The 12,488-nt window shown below is 35.2% G+C and overlaps 1 protein-coding gene and 1 long non-coding RNA gene across 2 annotated transcripts; one reads left to right on the forward strand and one right to left on the reverse strand.

The window, feature by feature from the left end:
• The first annotated feature begins 2,970 nt into the window (after nt 1-2,970).
• Nucleotides 2,971-4,105, forward strand: LOC111918565 (uncharacterized). The gene is made up of 2 exons (XR_002859285.3): nt 2,971-3,329; nt 3,835-4,105. It is a non-coding gene; the product is annotated as an uncharacterized LOC111918565 (long non-coding RNA).
• A 4,577-nt stretch (nt 4,106-8,682) lies between these two features.
• On the reverse strand, nt 8,683-12,417 carry LOC111918589 (NADH dehydrogenase [ubiquinone] iron-sulfur protein 1, mitochondrial). The gene is made up of 5 exons (XM_023914233.3): nt 11,873-12,417; nt 10,726-10,972; nt 10,349-10,643; nt 9,892-10,266; nt 8,683-9,800 (listed from the first exon to the last, which is right to left on the reverse strand). Exons 1-5 carry the CDS (start codon nt 12,288-12,290, stop codon nt 8,898-8,900), a joined length of 2,238 nt encoding a protein of 745 aa, XP_023770001.1. The 5' UTR covers nt 12,291-12,417; the 3' UTR covers nt 8,683-8,897.
• Between the last annotated feature and the right edge of the window lie 71 nt (nt 12,418-12,488).

Consider the following 12,488-nt stretch of genomic DNA (forward strand, 5'->3'; position numbering starts at 1 on the left):
GACGACAAATTCTTAAAGAATGATGACAGATTCTTACAGAATGTCTTATATATCATACTTTTTCTTTGTATATTCTTTCGAAATGATGTCAAATTCTTGAAAATATAGGATAAGAGGTTATATATGTTCTTTAAAATGATGTATATATATTCTTGTTTTATGTTTACTTATTTTGATTCTTAACATTCATTCCTACTCCTTATTATTACAAAATATGATAAAAAGAATACAAAGCATGATCATATTATCAGATAATACTCTGTGATTTGTAAAATTATGATTTTTTTTGTTACTTTTTACATTTTTCTCGGAAGAATATTTCATTTGTACAATAAGAATCATTGTTATTTTGATGCAAAATGTTATTATTAAAAAATATATACAAGCTTATTCTTTAATAATTTGAATTCTCAAACAATCACTAAACTGTAGTTAGAATGAAAGAAGTATATAAGTTCATGGCTATATGATCTGAAACAACGTTTCAAGAAAAAATGGTTAGCTAAAATGGATTTGAAAAGAAAAGAACTGTAACTCCTTACTTGGTATTGAATAATAGTAACTTTCTTACTTGGTATTGAATAAAAATGTCTATAATAGTAACTTCCTTACTTGGTATTGAATAAAAATGTCTATAATGCCCTTAATTAATTTTTTTTGAAAAAAAAACATTGTTAATGTATGATGTATCACACAATAACTATGGTAGACCATAATAATCTTAACCATCAAGAATTATAATCTAAGGGTCCAAATCTAGTCATACAATCACACAATACTTGTAATTCACATTTAATCCTAACCCTATATATATATATATATATATATATATATATATATATATATATATATATATATATATATATATATATATATATATATATATATATATATATATATATATATATATATCGTATGTTTCAAAAACGTAAGAAAATTCTGATAAGAATTAAAAACAACTGCATTCAGATAAGGCAATTAATGGTTGGATAAACACAACAATTTATAGTGGAACCCTCGAAAATTCAACAATTTCTATTAAGGTCCTTATAGTAAATTTGTATTTTTTTTCTAACCCGCTGACCCGGTAGCAGGACACCTGCCAAGGGGCGTTGTCCCTTGGAACCCCACAAGAGGGTGTCACTCCCTTGACCCCGCTCTTTTAGTCGTACCGGGATCAATCTAGATTAATACACACCTCCAACCTTGTATTAAAACTAAGATATAATTTCATTTGAAACATATATAAATCTCATTATATAAAATGAATCGGTGACACTGACACTAAAATCACCGACAAAATTTATATGGTTTAATCATCCTTGCCAACTGTCGAATTAATTAAATAAGTTTCTTATTAATATGCGTGATAGCGTTTATAAATAAATAACATATCGAGAAATTTCAGCCGTGATGCTTTGCCCTTGGGCTCCCATTGTTGTCACGGCAGGTTCTTTTGATGAGAGTCTCCACAACTCAACGTCCCCATGGCATCCATACTCATGATTACCCAACACCCATGAAATAATTAATTCACCATTCACACTTTGACATGACACCCCTAACCAGTTTCGAAGTAATAAAGGCTATATATATACATATCTTAATAATTCATATCAGAAAGCAATGCAAAGTTTGGATATTTAACAATATCATCTATATTATGCGATCGTAAGAAATTATTACTATTTCAAATAACAGAAAATACATGCATACATCTAAAACATGATTCCAAAATGTAAGTACACACTACAAATACGGCATACCCCAGTAGTACACTTCAACATCAAGTGAAGCATACAACCTACGCAAATGCCTCCACTCCACTCACTTCACGCATCAAACCTACCCTTGGCCCCCATCGGAGTTCTGCGACTTCTCCCAATTCACCCCATCAAAATGCTTCACCTCCACATGACTCAACGTTCCTGGATCCACACACCTATAAGTAATCGCTATTCCCTTATTGGATCTCGGAGTATAAAACGACGTTATCCCACAGACCTTACAAAACGTATGCTTTGCTGACCGACTGCCAAACGTATAAGTAGTTAAGAATTTTCCGGAGTCTCCGAGAAGCTCAAATCTTTCAAAAGGAACAACAAAGTGAGTGTTTCTTCTCATCGAACAGTCTGAGCAGTTACAGTTCCATGCAACGACGGTGGGTGGTGATTGAGCTCGCCACCTCACACGTCTGCAGTGGCATCCACCGTTGTGCACCACCATCTCAGTTGTCATTTTTACGATGTTATATCGTAGTTCTCGATTTGTTAATTTCGGTGGTATCTGCAAGTTGAGAATTACCAAGAGACCTGGATTTGTTTGGTTTAAAGATGAGAGAAGCGAAGACATACAACTGGTGTTACGTGGAACCGACACGTGTGCTATGTCAATTACATGCGTATAGAGGGTAGCTTGTGTCACCAACCACCTCCTTTTTATCGTCATGGATTTAATTAATTTAGGATTTGATTTTTTATGATTATGGTTATATTTGAAGTTATGAACGCAAAGATATTTAATCAATTAAGGGTGTGTTTGGTATGAAATGTCTGGAAGCCTTTGAAAGTTTTTAGTTTTTGATAAAATGTTAACAGAAAATCATATCTGTACTACAAGCTTCTAGCATTTTAGTTTAAACAAAATACTTCAAATCCAAATTTTACTTCACGTAGCGGTTAACAAAATGCTACAAGCTACAAGTTATCCATTACCAGTTAATTTTGTCGAATACGCCCAAAACGAATTAATCGACCAATTTAAACTAGAGATCTCCATTGTAATCAGGGTCGGCCCAAGCCCAGGGCGAGCTGGGCCATGGCCCAGGGCAGCAAGTCTTAAAGGGGCATCCAATTTTAGAGGCCTGTTATGGATAGTATGCTATTTGGGCCAAAACTGTTGATCAACCACCGCTAAAACTGAAGGCCCGGTCCACAGAAATGGGGAAGCACGCCTAAATGATCTGATACCTAATTAGCTAATTAGGCGGCATTTGCAAATTAATTTAGGCTTCTGACTTCTTGGTCTCCTAAACATCACGTCTAAAATACCAAGGAAGACGAGGCATCTAAGCATTGAATTGGGGAAGATGACTCAAATAAGTTCTCTTTACTATCAACTTTTATACTTACGGAAGCTATCGGAAATCAGGCGGTTCTTTCCTTCCTTTTCAAAAATCTTATTGCGAATTTGTAATTGAATCAGTCATTTGTCTCATATTCTCTTGAAAATCTGATAGTTTTCTCCTAAAGTCATCGACATTTCTCGCATAAAGTGAATGGTAAAGTTTCAAAGTTTTGAACTGCCGAAGTTTTCTCCAAAAGCCTATGGTGAGTTTATGATTTCTCACATAACCAATGCTATCTGCTGAAGATTCGAGAATCCGATAGTAATTAATTTTTCTAAAAGTTTAGATTTATAATATAAGTTTAACTATTAGTGTAGTTGTCCTGCCAGGGCTGGCATTTGATGGTTGAGGCAATATCCTTATAGAATTATCATATGATGCAAAAACATCCTCTAAAGCATATGTGCACATTCAAGTATGTGCCACCAACAGGCAAACTAATGGTAGTATTAATTATGAAATAAACTACATTGTCCTTATGCACACCCTTTCTTTAGACTGTTATAATGATGACTCCCATGTTTTTTTATACATCCTCTTGAATTTTGCATTTCATGTCAAGATAAAACTAATCAGATGTAATCAACAAATAGAATTAACCATGGTTCATACATTCTAATACTTCAGACTTTTAGATGATGAGTAAATACTTCATAGATATTTACTTTAACCGGTTTATCATTTAAGATTCTTTACTTTCTGTTCAGGACATGGAGCATTTTGCATTTGTTCAACAAAACAAGGAGCAAAACTTCTTATTTCTAGATTAGATCCAACCTTTTCAGATATGAACAATTTTTTTTCCAGTGTGCGGCGAATAGCAACCAAAAGCCAACAGTTTGATTAAAGAGCGAGAAAGAAAACACAAGTTTTGAACAAAATTATTTCAAGCATTATAGATTTTTTTTGTGAAGTTCTATGTATAAGATTAAAAAATGTATTTTATTAATTTCTTTTCAACTGTTTTCTTAGTTTTCATATGAATTCAGTCTTATAAACTGTGTGTTAAGTAGAAGCTCCTCTAATCTTTCCTTATTTCTTATGTTTTATATGGGTTTGATTTAAATACACGGGCATGATTAAGCCTTCTCGCCCGGGGCATGAAAATCCTATGGACCGACCCTGATTGTAATCGACCGAATCTACTATAATAAATGAAGGTTTTTTTTGTCACATGTCATCTTCTCATTCATTTGGACACATGGTATTTTCTAGAATTTTTAAATTTTCTATTTTCCACTTGTCATTTTATTGTATTTTTCATTCTATTAAATTAAAGTTCCACATTTGATGAGTAAGGTAAGATATATATGTAAAGTATTTATTAGAAAAAGTTTATATATATAATGTATTCAATACATTAAAGTCTCATTAATTTTAATAATTCAAATTTTTCTCATTTTCTTATAAATTCAAACTTTTCAAATTTTTAAAATTTTATATTTATTTTTTTTAATTAAACTCATGTAATACATGGGTCTCACACCTAGTAATTATTATAAATATATACAAAAACAAACTTCATGTATGTGAGTGTTATTACTGTAGCTAAAAGTATAAGCTTTTATGCATAATATAAAAATACATTAATGCATGAAGTATATTTTCAATCCTTTAACTTTATATAACCTGTCATTTTCAACCCTTTAATTTTAATAAATAATATTTATCATCCTTTTACTTTTATAAATATCATTTTCATCCTTTCCACCTTCAACTTTGTAAAATATCATTTCCACCTATTCGTTTTCTAAACTATCCTACTTATCCTGTAGTAGGTATAAATACGATTTTTCTTCGTTCTACTTTTTAGAATGCATTTCCCACCCTCTTATTTTTAAAATGTTACTTTGACCCTCTCAACAGAGAAAATACATAATGTCAACACATGTAAAGTGTAACTTTAACCCCTCAGCTTTGTATAATACATTACTTGCAACCCTTCTATTTTGTAGAAAAATTTTCATTCCTTTAATTTTTAAAATATGTCTTTCACCTTCTCCACCTTCAACTTTATAAAAAGTTACTTTCACCCCTTCATCTTTCATCCCCAACTTTATATAATCTGTCACTTGCAACTCCTCGATATTGTAAAAGCATATCTTCCATCCCTTCACTTTTTAATTTAACTTTGTAAAATGTCACATTCACCCCTTCATTTTCTAAACTTTCCTATTTATCCCCCGTCCAATATATGTAATATGATTTTATCTCCTCTATTTTCCTAATACGCAACAAAAACACGTAAAAACTCGCGGCAAAGCGCGGGCTCAATTACTAGTTGGTTTACATTTATTGAACTCCAACTTATTGATATCTAAGGTAAATGTTAATATAGTCTTAATTAAACCAACATCAAAAGGTAAACCTTATATTGTATATTGTCTTCAAAAGAATTGTTTTATCATACAAAAAGGTTTAGCGGCGCAGCTTGTTGCCCGTTTGTCTTCTCACTCTTTGTATTGTGACAACTAATTTATATGAAATGGAGATTTATAAATAAAAAAAGTAGAGATGTTTTCATCCAAAAAAAATTCAATGACATCGTCTTCAAATCTGTCTATTTTTGGTTTTGGTATTGTACAAAATTGGAAGGGCCCTAAAGTCCTAAACCTTATAGATTAAGGAGCTAACTGGTATAATTTTTGTCATACATAATAATTTATGTTTTATAAGGGTTGTACACTATGCGAAAATACATGTCATTGTTGTATACGACAAAAGATTGTTGTATACGAATCAATTCTCATAAACTACCTCTTTGTGCAAGTGTTGGATATAAACCTAAACTAGGCCCTCTGCACCTCACCATGACTATCACCTGTAGAAAATCTTGTAAGAAATATCTTACATAGCCCTTTTCATCAAAGAGAAAAAAAAAAGTAACAACCATTTTATCCATCGGTCACCAAATATGCCACCGGATATTGGAAACCCTAAATTTTATCGTCCAAGCTCCATCTCACCAGCAGGAAATCGAGCAACATTGAAACACCACCCTTTCATCATCTCTGACCACCACCTACAGATGTGGAAGAATAACTAAAGTCTTGATGAACCCTTTGTGTGGATCTTGTACTTATAACTGGAAAATCATTAGGTGCTTTGCATAATGTTTTAGAAGAAAATAATTGAGGAAAAGGGATTGTGTTGAAGGATAAGAGAGTCGGTAACCGGAGGGGGGAATGGGTAGGGTATACCATGGTCTTGAAAGTGTTTAGACTACAAGTGATACTTATTAAATCTCACACACACACACACACACACACACACACACACACACATATATATATATATATATATATATATATATATATATATATATATTCACTATCAAATCATTTTTAGAGTGTTATGAGCTTCTTTATTACAAAGTTATACTCTATTGATCATATAACTAGATAGCTCTTTAATTTGTTGAGTAGCCTATTGTAATGGTTGTTCATCATCTTCAGTGGAGGTTCTTCGTTACTGGTGTGTAGACTGTCAGTTAGAAATTCAGAATGAATCATAATAGTGAAGGTATGGTTATTATTCATCCACAATGATTATATTATGAATGATGATACACACAATTACAATTTTCATCGTCATATCCTTGTCATACATCCTTATCATACGCAAGATAGGTACCGAAAAATGCAAAATAAGTTTCTTGAACTCCATATGTTAGTTCAACATCTTTTTAGCAATCTTTTTTTATGTGAAACAAATAACTTGTGTTTTCAAAGTTACGAAAAAATTATTGACTTGAGTACCTGTAAGGTAGGCGTAGAACATCAACAATAATAGTACTTATTTGTTGAGTTTTTTCATAACATCTAAGCAACAAGTCATCAATCCAAAAAGTTTATAGATCTCCTAAATAAAGAGTTTTTTAACTTATTTATGGGACACATCAACTTCATTTATATATTTTTTTTAACGGTTGAATTTTTATAAAAAGCAAAAAAGCCTCGGCGAGAAGCTAAAGGCGAAACAGAACTATTACATTATAAAGTTCAAAATGGAGTTTTGAAGCCATAAATTCCACTGAATAGAGAATTTATGCTTCCGATGCACCACCCAATTAAAAGAAAAAAACAACAATATCTTCAAATAACCTATCTTGTCTAGGTCTCGATGGGTCAAACACACACTTATTTCTAAAGTTCCATATAGATCACCAGTTCGTGTAGATAATAGCTTCCAAGATATTCTTCCTATTCATACTTAAATGAATAGTCTTCAAGAACAAAAACATCACATCCACTAAAATTAACTTAGACATGTCAATATCACATCACCTATTGAATTTTTTAATCACAGTTTTTGCTAGTATACACTCAAGAAAAAGATTAATATTCTCCATTTGATCCATGCAAATAGGACAAAGAGAAATAGAAACATCAATACCTCTAAAGATTAAGTCATATTTAATTGGAAGGTGATTAGGAATAGCTCTCCAACTAAAAATATTCACTTTGATTAGCACCAATCTATTCCATCTAATTTCAACCATGACATGAGGTAACACCATGCCATCAATTACCTCACGCGTATCTTTCACCGGAAAATCGACATTGACATTATTAGTCAAATTCTACACCTAATAATCTTTAGAGTCTCGAAATTGAATATTAGCAATTAGCTCAACCACAGCCGAAAATTGGGCACTTTGAGAACCTCCTCTCAGATCATATCTCCAACACCAATGTCAATTATTACCCTGACGTCTATTAGCAACAATACAATTAGAATCGACATCCAAAACAGCCGATCTAGGAAATAACTCAATGAGAGGAACACTTTCAACCCGCACGTCCTTCCAAAACATGATATTTCTCCCATCTCTAATAGATTTCGATAATGTGGAAAGATGAATAATATGTTTAGAGTGTAATTTCATGATGGAATCCACTATAGACGATCAAACCCCTTTTGTAGCCAAACGATAATTGGCATTAAAATCTGCATGTCGACTACTAATCGACTTTATAATACGAGCACATAAAGCATTACGATTGAAACAAGTCTCCGTCTCCATCTCCATTTTAACAGCATAGCTTTCATTAAAAGTCATTAAACTATCAATTCCGAGACCACCGTTAACTTTATGGCTAAAATAAGTTTCCACTTAACCCAAGACAATACGCTTTTATTCAAGATTAGTACCGCAAAAAAAAAAAAAAAAAAAAAAAAAATTGCTCAAGCCACTTCTAAAAAATAAAAAAAATAAAAATTTGCTCAAGCTACTTCTAAACACTCCGCAACTTAATAGGTATTTTAAAAAGAGAAAAATAATAAATATATACAAAAATAATAGCTCGCCACTCTAAAAAGTCCTTTATCGCTTTTTCTAAAAGACAAAAACCTTTTATAATAGTTAATAGAATCAAGCAAAATACGTTAAACATAGCGTGTAAAAGTACAACTGCAGTTTTTATTGTGTTTAAGCTACGAAATAAATAGAAGCTTTATGAACCCAAAATCAGTCTCAAAAGTCAAAACACAAAACAAAAACTACATTTTCATCATGACGTTCGAAGATGAGTAGCAACAAAAACAAACAAACATAAATCAAGATCAAATACTCCTTACATTACAAAAACAACTGTGTTTTTCCCCCATTTATGACCATAATAACTTCCTTCGGCTAAAGGCACAGTATTTTTACAAGCATATTTCTTGTCAAACAGAAAAAGTATAAAAATGAAGTTTCAAATTCAATGCTCTCAAACTCAAAGTGAAGGCCACTTTATTACATCTTACATCTTTCAAACAACTCTCCTCATTTCTTAGCCAACAAAGCACTGCATTGCGCCATAATCTTGGAAGCCCTTGTAATCGCATCCGTCATATAAAAATTCTCCACCGTAACACCAAACGGCACCGCGCTCACCTTCCCACTCCCCTCCGGTTTCAACAACCCCGAAAACACCGCCGCCTCCCGCTCATCAACGCGCAATAAATTCGGGGCCACATTCTTAATCCTAGACCGGACCCCACTAATACTATCGTAAGGTAGCCGGACCCCACAAACTTCCGAAAGCGCCCTTATGATCTTCCAATCCTCTCTCGCATCACCAACAGTCGGGACAGCTGGCACAGTTTGTTGGACACACCCTTCGGTGTTCTCATACGTCCCTTCCTTCTCACTAAAAACAGTCGAAGGAAAAATCACGTTTGCTCTGTAAACCCCTTTATCCCCATGATGCCCTTGGTAGACCACAAACGCGTCTTTTGGAAGATCGTCTAAATTAGTGTCGTCGGCTCCCATTAAGTAAACGAATTTGGCTGATTCCATTCCGGAGTCGGATTCCGGGATTAGGCCGAGGTCGAGGGCGGCGGCTTGGGCGGCGTTGAGGAGGAGGACGTTGAGGCCGTTCCATTCCGGGGTGATTAGGTTTTTGAATTTGGCGGAGAGGGAGTTGAGGAGGGAGAGGATCGCGGCGGTGTCTTGGCGGTCGAAGATTCCGGCGCCGATGATGATGGCGGGATTTTTAGCGGTGGAGAGGGCGGCGGAGAACGGGTGGTTGCCGTCCAAGATTGCCGCTAGGGTTTCCGGAGTGGTGCCGAGGTGGTCGTGGTCGTAGTTGAAATCAGTCGGCGGACCGATGTATCCGACTTTGGCTTTCGTGGCTCGGACTGTTTTGCGGATTCGCGCGTTCACCATCACAGCTTCAACACGTGGCTAGAGATCGAAAATCCAAAATAGTAATTATAAAACCAATTCATCCAAATAAAATAATATGAAAGTATATTATGTAAAATATGTTACTTACTTGAGTTCCAACAAGAAGAAAGCAATCCGCTTTTTCTAAACCACTTATGCTAGTGTTCATGAGATATCCAGAACGAAGATCGGCATCTAGATACTTTCCATTTCCTTCACACCAAATATTATTTGATCCCATTCTGTTCAAGAAATCTTTGAGTGACATCATAGATTCAGCATCACTTAACTTTCCAGCAACCCCGACAATTTCCTCGGGTTTCACTTGATGGAGAACTTCCGCCACCACAGCAAGAGCATCCCGCCAGCTCACCGGTTTAAAGTGGCCATCAGCACCACGGATCATCGGATCACTGAGTCTCTGTCTCTTCAAACCGTCATAACAGAAACGGGTTTTATCCGATATCCATTCCTCATTAATGTCCTGTCAGATTAACAAAAAGGATTTCAGAAATTGCATTGTACAAGGGTAAAATGGTCATTTGTGGGGGTGAGAAATATAGTACCTCGTTTAAGCGTGGGACAATGCGCATGACTTCGGGGCCTCGACTGTCGATACGGATGTTGGAGCCAACAGCATCTGTGACATCGATGGTTTCGGTTCCTTTTAACTCCCAATTTCTTGCTTTGAAAGCAAAGGGTTTTGAAGTTAAGGCACCTACAGGACAAATATCGATTACATTTCCTGAAAGTTCGCTAGTCATAAGTTTCTCAACATATGTTCCAATTTCTTCTCCACTTCCACGTCCCAACATCCCAAGATCTTGGACTCCGGCTATTTCACTTGCAAATCTCACGCATCTGGTCAACGAAAGTCAACAGGATTAATAATCAAAGTTGAAGATTAAATGGTAATCAATGAGATATAGAAAGAGTAGAATACCTGGTGCATTGAATGCAACGAGTCATGACAGTTTTGACTAAAGGGCCAAGATTCTTGTCAACTACTGATCTTTTTGTTTCAGTGAATCGGCCTCTATCAGATCCAAAGGCCATGGATTGATCTTGGAGATCACATTCACCACCTTGATCGCAAATTGGGCAATCCAGTGGATGATTCATCAGAAGGAACTCCATTACACCTTCGCGTGCTTTCTTTGCAATTGGTGTGTCAGTCTTGATTTTCATCCCTGTAATCAGAACATTATATGTGTTAGGGAATGCAGGGTTGAATATTGGAGAGTTTGATGTTGTGCATTATTAAATTTGGTTTCTTTCTTGTTACTTATTAGACTACAGAAAATACATTATCATAGTCTCATATAGAAACCAGTAGACAGTATACATAGTCTCATATAGGAAAAAAAAATGTATAAAGCAATTGATCAATACTTGTAACAAACTATTCAGAAATATGCCTCAACTACAGGGATGCTGTTAAAAAAACTTATTTTCAAGGTTATATCTAACCAGCATAAAGATCCTGCAAGTTTCACAACACTCTATGAAACGATATCCTTAAAACTGAAAGTGTGTAAAATTTACTTGATATACATATCATACATGTAAAACATAACTGAGTGAGGACAAAGGCCATTAAATCAATTAAGATTCAAGCTTCAGAAAGATTGATTGTCAATTCTGGTAACCCCATCAAGGGGGTGTTTGGATGTGCAATTAAACTAATCATGGGGATTTGAAGTTGAAACTATCAGTGTTAAGATTCAGGATCAATACCGCAGACTGTATAATAAGCAAATAGCAGCCAAAACTGTTATTGAGGAATATCTAAAATAAAACAACTGTTCCTGGCTTTAAGCACATCCAAAGTCCAAACACCCCTTAAGAACATACGCATGTGGACTTTTGTAAGTTGTATACAAAATCTTGCCATTCAATATTGATTTGATGTTTAGTAAACTTTAGCAGGAAAAACTACCTCTATAAAGTAATAACCAACTAAACAATCTGGCAATAATAAGGCCTACGCTGTGAAAAGTTATTGAATTGATCTGATTATAAATCTAAGCAGTGTAAATTCAACTGAAAAAAGGTTAAAAATAAAAAGTAAATCGGAATGGAAACTTTACCAGGAAGTGCAGGCATTGCGCAAGAAGCAACTGGCTTAGGCGACTTCTCCACCTCAACGAGGCACATACGGCAGTTACCAGCGATGGAAAGACGGTCATGGTAACAAAAACGTGGGATGTCAACGCCGGCGACTGAACAGGCCTGCAAAACAGTCATCCCCTTTGGGATCTTAACCGGATACCCATCCACAAAGACTTCTATGACATCATCTGGATTGGGGAAATGAACCCTAGCTCCGGCAATAGGAGTACGCTTTGGTAGATCGGGCTCCGACGCCGCTTCAGTAGCGGCTTCAGGTTTGTGAAGCTCAGGTGTGGAGACGATTGTTCGAATAAGATTATACCTAGGATTTGTTGACAAAACCCTAGATGACGATGATGATCGAAGAGCTCTGGAGGCTAGCGAACCCAATCCCATTGATTCTCGCTCTTTCTCGCTAGAAATCTATGGTTTCTCCCTCTAGATGTTGGTGAAGGAAAGCAGATAAATGGAGCTCGCGCAGATGTTAAGCCGGAGAATTGGGACAGGGCGTGTGTACACCATAGACACCATTCACCAGAAGTGGAGCAGACAGACCCTCTGAACGTTGTCCATTTCAGGTCCAATACGTTCAAT

This window comes from Lactuca sativa, chromosome 3 (genome assembly GCF_002870075.4).
Source record: "Lactuca sativa cultivar Salinas chromosome 3, Lsat_Salinas_v11, whole genome shotgun sequence".
NCBI lineage: Eukaryota > Viridiplantae > Streptophyta > Magnoliopsida > Asterales > Asteraceae > Lactuca > Lactuca sativa.

Coding starts and splice junctions, on each gene's coding strand:
- LOC111918589 (XM_023914233.3), bottom strand. CDS start 12,290: ATGGGATTGGGTTCGCTAGCCTCCAGAGCTCTTCGATCATCATCGTCA. Junction 10,644..10,725: donor CGTTGCATTCAATGCACCAG/GTATTCTACTCT, acceptor TTCGTTGACCAG/ATGCGTGAGATTTGCAAGTG. Junction 10,267..10,348: donor TTGTCCCACGCTTAAACGAG/GTACTATATTTC, acceptor TTAATCTGACAG/GACATTAATGAGGAATGGAT.